This window comes from Pipistrellus hanaki (genome assembly GCF_964339955.1).
Source record: "Pipistrellus hanaki genome assembly, chromosome: 7".
NCBI lineage: Eukaryota > Metazoa > Chordata > Mammalia > Chiroptera > Vespertilionidae > Pipistrellus > Pipistrellus hanaki.
Window position 1 is genome coordinate 6005011 of NC_140509.1, and position 14789 is coordinate 6019799.

Below are 14789 nucleotides of genomic sequence, written 5' to 3' on the forward strand. Positions count from 1 at the left end.
GCCCCTCACAGCCCCTCACAGCCCCCCACACAGCCCCTCACTCAGCCCCTCACACAGCCCCTCACAGCCCCTCACACAGCCCCTCACACAGCCCCTCACACAGCCCCTCACAGCCCCTCACAGCCCCCCACACAGCCCCTCACACAGCCCCTCACACAGCCCCTCACTCAGCCCCTCACACAGCCCCTCACAGCCCTACACAGCCCCTCACAGCCCCTCACAGCCCCTCACAGCCCTACACAGCCCCTCACAGCCCCTCACAGCCCCTCACACAGCCCCTCACAGCCCCTCACAGTCCCTCACAGCCCCCACACAGCCCCTCACAGTCCCTCACACAGCCCCTCACACAGCCCCTCACAGCCCTACACAGCCCCTCACAGCCCCACACAGCCCCTCACAGCCCCACACAGCCCCTCACAGCCCCACACAGCCCCTCACACAGCCCCACACAGCCCCTCACAGCCCTACACAGCCCCTCACAGCCCCACACAGCCCCTCACACAGCCCCACACAGCCCCTCACAGCCCTACACAGCCCCTCACAGCCCCTCACAGCCCCTCACACAGCCCCTCACAGCCCCTCACAGTCCCTCACAGCCCCCACACAGCCCCTCACAGTCCCTCACACAGCCCCTCACACAGCCCCTCACAGCCCCTCACAGTCCCTCACAGCCCCCACACAGCCCCTCACAGTCCCTCACACAGCCCCTCACAGCCCCTCACTCAGCCCCTCACACAGCCCCTCACAGCCCCTCACACAGCCTCCCTCACAGCCTCTCACACAGCCCCTCACAGCCCCACACAGCCCCTCACAGCCCCACACAGCCCCTCACACAGCCCCACACAGCCCCTCACAGCCCTACACAGCCCCTCACACAGCCCCTCACAGTCCCTCACAGCCCCTCACACAGCCCCTCACACAGCCCCTCACACAGCCCCTCACAGCCCCACACAGCCCCCCACACAGCCCCTCACAGCCCCTCACAGCCCCTCACAGCCCCTCACAGCCCTACACAGCCCCTCACAGCCCCTCACAGCCCCTCACTCAGCCCCTCACACAGCCCCTCACAGCCCCTCACACAGCCCCTCACACAGCCCCTCACACAGCCCCTCACACAGCCCCTCACAGCCCCCCACACAGCCCCTCACACAGCCCCTCACACAGCCCCTCACTCAGCCCCTCACACAGCCCCTCACAGCCCCTCGCCCCGTGGTGATGTGGGCGCTGAGCCCGGCCGCTCCCTCCGCAGTACCTGGGCTCCATGTTGATCAAAGACCTTCGAGGGACAGAATCCACGCAGGACGCCTGTGCCAAGATGCGGGTGGGTGTCTGTGGGGTGAAGTGGGCTGGTCGGTCCCGGCCGCAGCCGCTGGGCCCCATGTCCGGGGGTGGGAGGGGCTGTTGGCTGTGAGACCCCGGGCCTTGGCCCTGAGCAGCGTTCACAGGCCCGTTTCCCACAGAAATCCACGGAGCACATGAGGAAGGTCCCCACCATCACCCTGTCCATCACCTACAAAGGCGTCAAGTTCATCGACGCCTCCAACAAGGTGCGCTGCCCCGCCCCGCAGCCCCGTCCCTCCATCCCGCCCGCACCCCGGTCCCGCCGTGCCCTGGTGACTGCCTGGGTGCCCGCCCAGCGCCCGCCTTCCCTCTCACCCCCTCCACCCCCGAGGCAGAGGGCTGCAGAGACCCCACACCTTACCGGCGAGGCCAGACCCCGCCCGCCCCGCCCCGCCCGGGCAGAGGCCGGCGGCCATGCAGGGAGCCGGACCCAGGCCCCTCTCTCCAGCAGAAGGTCATCGCGGAGCACGAGGTCCGGAACATCTCCTGCGCGGCCCAGGACCCCGAGGACCTCTGCACCTTCGCCTACATCACCAAGGACCTGCACACGGGCCACCACTACTGCCACGTCTTCAGCACCGTGGACGTGGTGGGTAGTCTCAGCCCGCAGCCGACGCCCCTCTGTGCGCCGGGAGCCGCTCAGAGCACCGGCCTGTCCGGGCTCAGCGACGGGCTGGCCGCTCCGGCGAGTTAGTCCCGGCCTGGGCCGCCCAGCCCTGCGGCTCCCTGCAGTGCCCTCCGCCCCCGTGGGCGCAGCGGCCCTCCTGCCTGTGCTGCCCAGGTGCTGGCCGAGGAGCTGCCCCCGCCTGGGCGGCGGGAGGACTCCCTGAGGCCAGGCCCTCGGGGAGAGGAGCCGGTTCCTGCCTGGCGTCAGGCTCCTGGCCTGCAGGGGTGTGATGTGACCGCCTCGTGGGGTTGAGGATGGGACGAGGAGGCCCCCCACACACACACATACACACGTTCTTGGCGCTCTCGCTCGCTTTTCTCACGTCCATCAGCTCTGTGCCGCCTGTGTGCTCCGGGGCAGTAAAACCCGGGCACGGCACCAGGAACTCACCAGCAACCCGTTCAAAAGGAGCTGAAGGAAAAGCCAGCCCCGCTTTGTGCTAACAAACCGCTGAGAACGGGTGGCGCCGGTCCCACGGGCGCCCTCTGCAGGCCTGAGGGAGGGCCGGGCGTGGCCGCCAGACAGTTTGTGTCCTCCCGGTCCTGGTTGGCTGGCGCAGGGTCACCTTCGCCGTCTTCTCCGAGGAAATCACGCGAGAGGAAACAAAACGCGGGCGAGGCTCGGGGTACTCCGATTTGTCAGTTGCTTTGGCAGAAATGACTGTTCTGTGCCGTGTCGGTGCCCCGAGCCTGTGCTGGGGGAGGGAGGCCCGCAGCCCCCATCTGCTGAGCGTGCGCTTTCCTCGCAGACCCTGACCTACGAGATCATCCTGACGCTGGGCCAGGCGTTCGAGGTGGCCTACCAGCTGGCCCTGCAGGCCCAGCGGGTCCGGCCTGTGGGCGCCTCTGCTGCAGAGCCCCTGGAGACGAAAAATTCCAAACCCGTGCCGAAACCTCGCGCGGGCGTGAGGAAGTCCGCGGTACGTGCCCTGGCCCGCCGGGGTCTCCCACCGCGGGCTGCCGGCGCAGGGCCCCGGCACACCGCCTGTCTGTCCGCTGTGCTCTGCACCCCAGGTGCCGCTGCCCCCCGACACCCGCTGTTGTTACTGTCACACCTGCACCACCCATCGTCCTTCTTACCTGCCGCTGCCGTCTGTCAGTCCTGGAGTCAAGGTCTTTGCGTCCGTGTCTGTGCCCGTCGTTGGGGCCGTGGCCTCCGGCTGCGTGGCATCCTCCTTTCCTGCCCGCCCGCCGTCCTGTCTGTGCTTCAGCCCTGTTCTGTGTCCTCCCGTGGAGCCCGTGCTGCCGGTCCTGCCACAGCTGTGGGCTCCGGCCATGAGGCCCAGGCGGGGAGGTGCCCAGAGTCCGACAGCTCTGAGCATCCCCAGGTCAGGCTGCCCTGCTGAGGCCCAGCCTGGCCCTCCCACCACGCTCCCGGGAGGGAGTCGCTCCTGCGCCACACAGGCACATGCATACACACACACACACACACACACACACCCCAGAGTCACTCCTGACACACACACACACACACACACACACACACCCCAGAGTCACTCCTGACACACACACACACACACACACACACACACACCCCAGAGTCACTCCTGACACACACACACACACACACACACCCCAGAGTCACTCCTGACACACACACACACACACACACCCCAGAGTCACTCCTGACACACACACACACACACACACACACACACCCCAGAGTCACTCCTGACACACACACACACACACACACACACACACACACCCCAGAGTCACTCCTGACACACACACACACACACCCCAGAGTCACTCCTGACACACACACACACACACACACACACACACACCCCAGAGTCACTCCTGACACACACACACACACACACACACACACACACCCCAGAGTCACTCCTGACACACACACACACACACACACCCCAGAGTCACTCCTGACACACACACACACACACACACACACACCCCAGAGTCACTCCTGACACACACACACACACACACACACACCCCAGAGTCACTCCTGACACACACACACACACACACACACACACACACCAGAGTCACTCCTGACACACACACACATACACACACACCCCAGAGCCACTACACATACACACACACACACACACCCCAGAGCCACTACACATACACACACACGCACACACACAAGCACACCCCAGAGTCACTCCTGACACACACACAGCCCAGAAAGGCGCGCACACACACACACTCTCTGGACTTTGGCCTCTGGTGGGTCCTGTGTCTTCCCGGCTCCTCACCCTCTGGGGCTGCTGGGGGGCCTCGGCTGGCGGGTGGCTGGCCGAGGTCGCCCAGATGCTGGAGTTGCCCGGGCGGGGGAGGGGGCGCAGCGGGCCTGGTGCCCGGGCACAGGTGTGCGCTCCACCTGACTGCCCTTCTTCCCTGGCAGCTGGAGCCGCCCGACGTGGAGCCGGACGCCCAGTCCCACGCCAGCGTCTCCTGGGTTGTGGACCCCAAGCCAGACTCTAAGCGGAGCCTCAGCACCAAGTACGAGACCACTATCTTCTAACACCCACCCTCTCCTCACTAGTCTGTGCCTTGCCGCCGGCCTGTCTGCTCTCCGCTCTTCCAGCCGCCCAGCCCGCCGGGACGCTCTGCTCGGCAGGAGCTGCAGACACTGTGCTCCCAGCTCGTGCCACCACCGGACACTGTGAGCCCCGGGCACCGACGGCTCGGGACGGCTTGCCTTGAGGCGGTGCCGAGCGGGCTGCGGGCCGCGGCGCCGGGAGCCTCGAGGCCCACCCTGTGCACTGCGGGCGGGCGCTGCCGCGTCGGCGCTCACTGGCCGGCGGGCCCGGCGCGTCCTCGCTGCCTTCGTGCCGAGCGCCGGGGCCGCTGCTCAGCTCCCCGTGCACCTCTCCACACAACCGGCCACTGTGACCCGAGCCAGAGCCCCGCTCGGCTCCCGCTGGCCCGTCTCCCCTCGAGGTGCTGGCCACCCGAGGCCCTGAGCTCAGTGATGAGCTGGGCCAGGCCGCCCCGCCCGGGCACATGCACCGCAGGGCCTGCCTCTGCCCCGCGGCCTCGGCCCGCTGGGTCTTCCCCTCCGAGGAAGGGGTGGCATGTGTGGCCGGCCCTCCCGTCCTGGCCAGTGAGGCACAGGCCGGCCGGAGTCTAGCTCACACAGAGGAAGGCCTCCCTCCCTGCACATGGCGCCCATCTTCTGACCTTGTCCCCAGTGTAGGGCTCAGTGGTAGTCAGCCATCACCCGGCCCTTCCCTGGACAGGGCTGTGCCTCACCACCCAGCCAGCAGCAGCTGCCTCGGCTCTCCCCGCTGGGCGGCGGCAGGAGCCGGGCGGCTCAGTAGGGAGTGCGGACACGGCACAGTCTCGCAGACGCCCAGGGTTGCTGCTGCTTTGTAACTGAGCCCCCGTTGGTAAACCAAGGGGTCCTCTGCCGGTCCCGTGCCTGCCAGGCAGACACTGAGCCAGAGGTGGCAGTGGGTGCTCGGGGGAAGCCGTGAGGGACCTTCTGTTCCGCTTCTTGTCTCCTTTCTGCTTCCTGGTCCCTTTCCATGACCCCCACCTGTGCAGCCCTGGTTAACCCTCTCCTCCCCCGTTGTGTTTGCTTCTGCCAAGCTGAGCCACTGAGGAACCAGCTGTGCTGCGGACACAGGTGTGGGAGCTCAGGCTTCTGCTCCGCCACCGGCACCTCCACCGCCGCCGTCTCACCTGCAGCTCCGAAGCCCAGGCCCGGCCTCCGCCTGGCTGCCTGCCGCCTGCGCCGCCTCCTGCCCGGCTCGGAGCCTGTGGGCCTCTCCCAGGAGGCCGGAGCCCAGAGCGTCAGGATGTGACTTATCCAGAACACGTTTTAATGAAAAATTTTATAAAATGAACTTTTAACACTTGCCTCAAACCTCTAGGTTCAACTGCCAGCCTTTAGACAGTGCCTGTAGGGTCAGGGGACAGGGAACCGAGGCGGGTAAAGGGCCAGTCTGTCCGGCCTGTCCTCAGGTGGGTCGGACGGGAGACGGTGCCCATGGTAGGAAAGGGGTACACGAGGGGCAGCCTTGACTACGTGTTGTTAGTCTGCTTTTCAAACCCACCGGAGTTGGACCCTGGTCCCCGAGAGCTCGGCTCTTGTCCCCACCTGGCCCTGGGCCCTTAGAGGCGCCTGGCAGGAGCAGAGGCTTCTGGGCCGTCTGGGGTTCCCGGGAGGAAGGTCCAGGTCCTGCGGAGACGAGCCAGCCGTTCCTGGTGCATGAAGTCAGAGCCTGCCCTGGCTGCCGGCCCACCAGCTTTCTGGGACTTCAGGCTCCTGGGTTGAGTTGGAGGAGAAGAGGCAGCTGAGTTTTGGGCATTATTGGGTCGGCAGCTAAGATGCTGCCTGCTGGTTCGTGGTCTGTCTGACCAGGCCTCTGACAGGCCTCCTCGGGTTCTCTGAGTTCCTGGCTTGACTGTTCTCGGCTGCTGGCCTTCCCTGGCTCCACGTGGAGCGAGGAAGTGGCAGTTTGGTGCCCCGTGTGGCCTTCAGGGCAGGTGGGTCGGAGCTCGCTGCCCCTCGGCTCTGGGGCTGGCTTTGCTTTTTACCTGTGGTGTCTCCACCTCCCCTCACGCCCCCCGCCCCGCCCCCCAGTGGAGCAGAAATGAGCCGATTCCCCGGAGGGAGCTGGCCAGGCGTGGCGGCCTCTCCAGGGAAGGTCAGGAGAGCCCTGGGCACCTGCGCAGCCTGCGCTTGGCCAGGCACGGGAAGCCTGGTGGTCGCCCCCTCCGAGGGGCTCCTCCACTTTGCGGTACTAAACAGGAAGTGGAGTTTGGTTCGACTTCCTGCTGCTTCCAGGGCCTGCGAGGACGCCCCCCGCTCCCCGTGAGGGTGCACCTGCTTTCTGCCAGGAGTTGGTGAGGGCGGAGGCAGGAGGGGAGCGGCCCCTGCTGGGCCGCGGGGCAGGGGTGCCACGAGGCCAGAAGGGAACAGACACTACGCCGAGCCGCTCGGCCCACGTGAGTCACAGGTGGTGTTTCTCCCTGGAAGCTGCTACGTTCTTTATTTATTCAGGGTATTTTCCTATTGGAGAGCCTCGGCTGTCTGCTTTGGCTCTGGCTTTGTGTTGAGACGCGTTCACTTCTGAATATCGAAAAGGAAAGGACTGCACCTGCCTTCCTCCCCTCCTGGCGGCACTGCCTTCCCTGGAAGAACTGCCAGGACTTGACAGGCTTCCAGCAGCCGCCCTGCTCTGCACGTCTCAGTGCGGGTCATGCGTGTGGCAGCCGTCTCCACTTCTGAACTGGGGGGCCCGTGGAGCTGGGACGTGGAGCCGGTGGCCCTGCCGCCGCTGCAGGCTCTGGCTGGCCCTCCCGCCGGCCAGCTGCTCTGGCGGCCCGCGCCTGCCCGCCCCCTCCCTCGGGGCGTCCGCACCGGGTCCTGGGGGCAGGGGAGCCGAAGTCGCCCAGACCGTGGAGGCTGGTCTGACTCGTCTGTCCTGAGGAGGCCAGGCCGCAGAATGGCTGCCAGGAAAGCACTGTTGCCAATGGTGTGGCGACGGACCGAGTTGTAATAAAGATGTTATTTAATCTGTCTCTGTATTTTGATACTTGAATGACTCCCCTTTTACTTTACTGTACATATAGTTGTTCATCTGTCCAATCTGCCCGATTTACACACCTCTTGTACAAACAGCCAATCTGTGCAGCAACGTAGACTGACCTCACTCAGGCTGTGAGCGCCCGGGGCCCTGGCGTTGGTTTTGTTATTTCCTAACGTGCAACTTAGAACAGACGGAACTAATAAACCAGAGCGACACGAAACCAGCCTTGCTGTTTGGAGTCTTTGGGTTGGAATGTTTCCTGGTGTTTTCCTGGTGCCGCACAGGCCAGACCCGTGGGTGTGAGCCCTGCTGTCTGCCGGGTGGTTTGGGGATTCTGCTCTGCCCACGTTCCTCGGGGGGGGGGGGGGGGGGGGCTGTCCGCTCGTCACCTGGGGAGGCTCCGGAGCATCGTCTGAGCACTGGTGGAGCCATGTCCGGTGCAGCCGCTGCGCCCTGTCAGCCCACGCGTGTGGAGCGCCTGCACAAGGCGGCGTGGGGCCGTGCTGTGGAGGAAGTGTCTTCCTGGGGGACTTAGTTTGGTTGTGGAGATTGAGTTTTAGACACACAACTAGCTACCAGCCGGGAGCCATCCGCAAGGCTCACGGCACAGCCCCAGGGCTGTGGGGACCAGGCCGGTGTCCCGGAGCCGGTGGCAGGGAAGGAGGGTGGTGCCAGGCTGGATTTTTAGAGGAAGGTTCGCAAAGGCCCACATGACCCTGATGGCCCTTCATTGAGTGGCCAGCCTCTTTACAGGCAGCCATCTCATTGGCACTCACGCCTTCCTGGGTGTAATCACCCTATTTACAGAGGGAAACAGGCTCAGAAAGGTTAAAGTTCCAGCCCATGGTGCCGAGGGGACCCAGAAACCTGGCCCAGTGTCCTCAGAGCCTGTGACATACTCCATAGCAAAGGGCTTTGAAACCACCGCTGAGCTGATCCAGCACCCGACTGTGTTTGACGGAAACATGGCCCAGAGCAGGGGAGCTGTCTCTGAGCAGCAGCCAGCTTGTAGCAGAGACAACACCGAATCCGGGTCCTTCCAACACAGGGCTTCTGAGGGCCACGTTGAAAGTGGGGGTGGACAGGCCAGTGCTCCTGCTTCCACACCCTCCTGGGCAGCAGACGCCTTGGCCACTGATGCCCCTTCTGCGGACGCTGTACCAGGACACATTGCCACTGTCAGTCCCTTTGGTGCCACCGGATTCTTCTGTGTGACCGCTGGCCCGGCTCAGTGCTGACTGGGGTGGGACACCTGCCAGTTCACTGGCACCTGGGCTGCTGCTCTGAGCCTCTAAATGGGAACTGGAATAGAACAGCAGGGAGAGAACAGATGAAACTGGTTTGACTCAGTGGATAGAGTATCGGCCTGGGGAATGAAAGGTCCCAGGTTCGATTCGGTCAAGGGTATGTACATTGGTTGCGGGCACATCCCCAGTGGGGGGTGTGCAGGAGGCAGCTGATTCTCTCTCATTGATGTTTCTGACTATCCCTCTCTCTTCCTCTCTGTAAAAAATCAATAAAATATATTACCAAAAAAAAGGGGGCGGGGGGACGGGAGGACCGGAGGGAGGAGGAAAGGGGTGGGGAGGCCTTAGGAGGAAGGGGTGGGGCACACGCAACACAACAGCATCTGCTGCCTTCACCCCGCAGCCTCTTCTGGCTCCCGGTGGTCAGGGGCTCACACATGTCCTCGGACCAGAGGCTGTTGGGAGGCCAGGCCTCACCCACGTGTCCCCGCCCCATCGGCCGTTTCTGTCACTCCCCGAGTCCTCCCGGCACCCAGCCGCTGGGCTGAGACAGCTGCACAGGGGCCAGAACTCTGCCCCCTGGTGCGCTTCCAGGGACAGCCTGGCCACTGCGACTTCACCTGAAGGTGTCTGTCACCCACTGGCTCCCTGCAAACAGGCCAGCAGCCCCGTGTGCTTGCAGTTCACTGGCCCACCTAGCGCCAGCTCTGCCACCCATCGCGCAGGGAAGCCTTTACACGTGGCTGCTCCTCCCGGGTCTCGGGGGCTGGGAACACTCATAAACAAGCAGTGACCTAACTCCATGAAACATCTATTATCCAGTAAACGGTGCTGGGACAACGGGCAGTCTTGGGGGAAGAGGTTCCTGTCCCTACTTTCACCAAATAAAGTCCAGATGGCATGCTTACTTAAATGGTAAGAGAGAGAGAAACCCAAACAAGTTATAAGAAAATAGGAGGTTTTTTCATAAACTTGGTATGAGAAAGTTGCTTCCAAGCATGTTACAAAATTCTTTTTTAAAGGTCAATATATTCAACTATATAAAAACCAAACATTTCTGCACAGCAAAATGCGCCCTAAGGAAGGACTGGAACTAGGCTCACAGCAGGGCGACAGCATCGAAGTGAACGAACTCCTTCCGGGAAGGGGATCAGGCAAACGCTTCCCTCTGCTTCTCACTCAGCACAATGGAAACCCCAGCAGAAACACCAAGGGGCCCAGATGAGGCCACACAAGCCTGTGCTCTGCATCCAAAGCACAGGAAGGGGCAGCCTGGCAAGAAGAGGAAGCTGCCAGCCACCGGGGACAGGCGCCATCGCCAGCGGGCCAGGCTGCTCCTGACACACAGGAACCAGAATGACTACCGAGTGGTTGGACTCAGAGGCAGAATGGAAAAAGAAAGACCAAACCCACAAACCAGAAATAGACATTGTCCAATCTGAACAACGGAGAAAACAGATTGGAAAAAATGAAGAGTCTCGGGGACCTTTGGGGACTATAACAAAACCTCCAAGGTTTCTGTCAGCAGGGTCCCAGGAGAGAAGAGGGTGGGGCTGAAAAAGTACTCCACCAAATAGCAGCTCAAAATGCCACAGATTTGGCGAAATGTAAACCTACAGATTTGAGAAGCGGAGCACACCAAACCAGATAAACCAAAAGAAATCCATGATGAGAGGCTTCATAACTGAATTTCTGAAAATGGAAGACAAAACAGTTCCCTAAAGCAGAGAGGAAGATGGCGGCTCTCCCTGAGGAGAACGTAACCCGGGTGATGCGTCTCAGCAGAACTGTGAGGCAGGGTGCCGTGCAGTGGTGTTCAGGTGCCAAACGAAAAGAGCACTGACCTCTATTCCGTACCCTGTGAAAGGCGCCTTAGGATGAGAGGAGCAAGGCATTCTCAGGCTGAAGGAAAATGAAAGCCTTGGTCAGCAGCAGACCTGCCCTGCAGGGTGGTGGGAAAGTGTTCTAAATAGAAAGGAGATAAGGAACCTTGCAACACCAGGAAGGGTAAATGAACATAAGGAAAAACATGGGACGTTCCTTCTCCTGAGTTTTCTAATTGTTTGATGGCTGAAGCAAAGATTATAACTGAAATCCAGGCGTTGGCAGGCATGGTTCCTGCGGGGCTGTGAGGGAGAATCCGTCCCCAGCCTCTCTCCCAGTGTCTGGCGGCTTCAGGTGTCCTTTGGCCTGTAGATGGCATTCTCCGAGTCTTCTCACCGTGCACATCTGTGACTGCCTCTTCATATGGCAAGTGTCTTTTCATAAGGACACTAGTCAGATCGAATCAGGGACCCCCCTAACCCCAGTATAACTCATGTTAATTACATCTGCAATGACCCCATTCCCTATGAGGTCACATTCTGGGGTGCTGGGGGTTAGGACTTCACCTTGTGGATCTGAGATGAACACATTCAATCCATGACAACTGCCTTCTAAGGAAAAGGGGCCTAGTCCTGTGTGATAAGGATCTGAGATGGGGAGATCATCCTGGACTGTGTGTGTGGGCCTTAACTCCAATCACATGTGCCCTGTGAGAGAGGCCGAGAGGGATACACTAGAAAGGAACTCCATGTGGCGGTGGAGGCAGAAGCTGGAGTGATGCCGCCTCAGAAGGAATGCCAGCCGCCACCAGAAGATGGAGGCAAGGAGCATGTTCTCCCTAGAACCTCCGAGGGAACGTGGCCCTGCCAGCACTCTGATTTTGACCCAGTGAAACTGGTTTCTGATTTCTAGCCTCCTGGATTATAAGAGAGTATATTTCTGTTTCTCTTGAGCCATTCAATTATGTAACTTGTTACAGCATCTGCAGGAGACTAATACATGCCTACAGCCTCATGTAACTATGCCTATACTTGAATTTTAACCCCAAAGACCCATTATGGACTTCTCACATCCAGAACTAAAAGAAAATAAATTTGCATGGGCTTAAGGCACTACATTTGTGGTACTTTGTTATAGTAGCAATAGAAAACTAATTTAGAAGGGAATTTCCTCAAAAACCTACAGCTAACATTATATTTAATGGTGAAAGATAACTCCCCCCTGAGACTGGGAACAAGGGAAGGATCCCATTGTCACCAATGTTAAAGTGCTGGGCATCACAGCCAGTGCCACAGGCGAGAAGAGGAAGTGAACGTCATTCATCTCCGAGAGGAGGAAATACACTGACCGGTTTGCAGGTTACAGCAGTCATCCCTTATCCCTGAGGGGCACATTCAAGCCCCAACAGATTTCTGAAACCACAGACAGTACCAACTTTTACATGTACTCTGTTTTCACCAAGGCATGCACACACTTGACAGCTCTCTGTATGCACTTGGGGGCCATTACTCAGTGAAATGATGGAGCTAGGACACAGGCCTGTGGTACAGAAGCAGCCACCAACTAACCCAGACTGCTGACTACCTGGCAGGGAGCAACACAGCACACCCAGGCGGGATAGGCGGCTCAGGTTTCATCATGCTACTCAGAATGCGTGCAATCAAAACTTATTAATTGCTTACTTCTTGAATTTTTCATGTATATTTTCAAATCATGATTGACCATAGAAAGTGAGACTATAGATGACTACTGTACATGATGGTCTATATAGAAAATTCCAAAGATCCTCCCAAAATTATTAGAATCAATGAGTTCAACCAGCTCACAAGATACAACATACAAAAGTCTATTGTATTTCTGTATATTAGAAATGAGCACAATTGAAAATAAAACACTTTATAATCACTCAAAAAAATAAAATCCTTAGGGATAGATAACACATGTTCAGGACATGTATGATAGAAACTATACAATGCTAATTAGAGAACTCAAAGAAGAACTAAATCATGAAGAAAGAGACCATGTTCAAGGACTGGGATGTTCAGACTAATAAAGATGTCAATTCTTCTCAAATTGATACACAGGTTTATGATGATACCTAACTGAACCTCAGCAAGGTTTTTTTGTAGTAATAGGCAAGATTAGTCCACAGAACTAGAGCAGCCAAACAACTTTGAAAAAGAATAAAGCAGGAGAGCTGTCTAATTGCAAGACTTAGCACAACTACAGCAATCAATACTGTGCTGTGGCAGAGACAGACAGGCTCATCGAACAGAAGAGCCAACCCAGAAAGAGACCCATACAAGCATCTGACTGATTTTTAATAAAAATAAAGGCACAAAAGCAATTAAATGGAGCAAAGAGAGACTTTTCAGCAGATTATGCTGGATTTGGTTAGATATCCATATGCTTTTTAAAAAGTATCTTAACCGAAGTCGCACACTTCACATAAAAATCAATTCGAAATGGATCACGGACTTAAATGTAAAATATAAAACTATAAAACTTTTAGCGAAAGACATAGGAGAAAATCTTTGGGATCTGGTCTAGGCAGAGTTCTCAGACTTGACCCCCAAAGCACAATCCATGAAAATAAAATCTGAAATACTGGACTTCATCAAAATTAAAATTTTGTGCATCAAAGGACACTATCAAGAAAGTGAACTGACTCCACAGGAGAAAATGTCTGCAAATTACATATCTGACAATATATAAAGAACACAACAACAACCTGTTTCTAATTCAAAATTAGGCAGAGGACTAAAATAGCCCTTTCTCCAAAGCAGACAAACAACCAATAAGCATGTGAGCAGATGCCTGGCGTCACTGATCATTAGAGAAATTCACGTCAGACCCACAGCGAGACTCCATTCCACACCACTAAGATGCCCACACCTTTTCTTTAAAGAAAATAAGTGTTGGTGGAAATGTGAGGAAACCGGAAGCCTCATATATTGCTGGGGGCTGGGGGGATAGGGGGGGGGGCGGGGGAGCGGGTGTAAAACAGTGCAGCCACTGTGGAAAACAGTTCTAGTGGTTTCTCAATGAATTAAACATAGAATTACTATATGACACACCAACTCTACTGAGCATATTCCCTACTCAAAAGCATTGAAAACAAGTGTTCAGACAAAAACCTGCACACAAATATTCACAGCAGCACTATTAACAGCCAAAAGGTGGAAACAAACCCCATGTCCATCCCCTGAAGAAGATCCATATAATGGACTATGACTTAGCCATAGACAGGGATGACCTGCTGATTCATGCTACAGGACAAATCTTTAAAACATACTGTTTGTTACATGATTCTATTTACCTCGAGTCAGAAAACCCGTTGAAACAGAAAGCAGGTTAGTGGTCAACAAGGCAACGGGGAAGGAGAAGTGACTGCTCAGTGGCCTGGGACTTCCTTCTTGGTGACGAGTGTCCTGGAGGAGGCAGTGGTGGCCAGCACAGCACTGTACTCCTGGTCACCAGTGGCACCGTTCCTGTGTATTTGCCACAATGTTAAGTTGTATCCCTCGGCCCATGTGCAGGACTGAGTGGAGGTCTTTCCTTGTGTAGGTCAGGGTCCCTGTCTCATCCGTGTGGAAGCACAAGAAAACCGATTCAGAATGTCTAAGCAATGGATCGTTTCAGATTTTAATTATGAAGTAAAAGTAGGGCTGTTGTCAGCCCGTGTCTGCACCACCACCAAGCCCCTTGCCCAGAATCCCTTCTGAGCACCCTGCCTCTAAGAGGATGAGGCTTCCAAAATGTAGGGGAGTGTAGGTTTTTTCTATTGATTTCAGAGAGGAAGGGAGAGGGAGGAAGAGGGAGAGAGAGATCAGTGATGAGAATCACTGATCAGCTGCCTCCTGCATACCCTCATTGGGAGTTGAGCCCGCATACCCTCACTGGGAATCGAACTGTGACCTCATGGTTCACAGGTCAACGTGTAACCACCGAGCCACACAGCCTGGGCCAAAATGTAGGGTTTTAAATTTTGAAATTAATTGTTGCAAATCAGAGGCTGCATCTAGGCAAGCCTTGCTGTTTACTAAACACTAGTGCCCTGGTTCATAGATTCATGCACATTGAAAGGAAATCAATTAGAAGGTGGCTGGCGAGGTGGGACTGGGCTAGACGGTCCGGATATGCCCTAGAGCCAACATCTCTCGGTCCCTCCCCCGCCCGACCGCACCTGGCG

General features: G+C 57.7%; 1 protein-coding gene across 15 annotated transcripts in view; it reads left to right on the forward strand.

Moving 5' to 3' along the window:
* The window catches only part of ANKS1A (ankyrin repeat and sterile alpha motif domain containing 1A), a gene marked incomplete at its 3' end in the record, with an annotated part of 164746 nt that extends 157000 nt beyond the window's left edge, over positions 1 to 7746 (forward strand). For 4 of the 15 annotated variants that reach the window (XM_084889987.1, XM_084889990.1, XM_084889994.1 and 1 more), the window contains 6 exons: positions 1250 to 1321; positions 1461 to 1547; positions 1790 to 1930; positions 2757 to 2927; positions 3022 to 3120; positions 4391 to 4510. In XM_084889987.1, the coding sequence (XP_084746113.1) occupies positions 1250 to 1321; positions 1461 to 1547; positions 1790 to 1930; positions 2757 to 2927; positions 3022 to 3120; positions 4391 to 4510 (690 nt within the window). Of the gene's footprint in view, positions 1 to 1249; positions 1322 to 1460; positions 1548 to 1789; positions 1931 to 2756; positions 2928 to 3021; positions 3121 to 4390 lie in introns of all 15 variants that reach the window. The other 11 variants (XM_084889983.1, XM_084889991.1, XM_084889995.1 and 8 more) reach the window with 7 other exon arrangements.
* Between the last annotated feature and the right edge of the window lie 7043 nt (positions 7747 to 14789).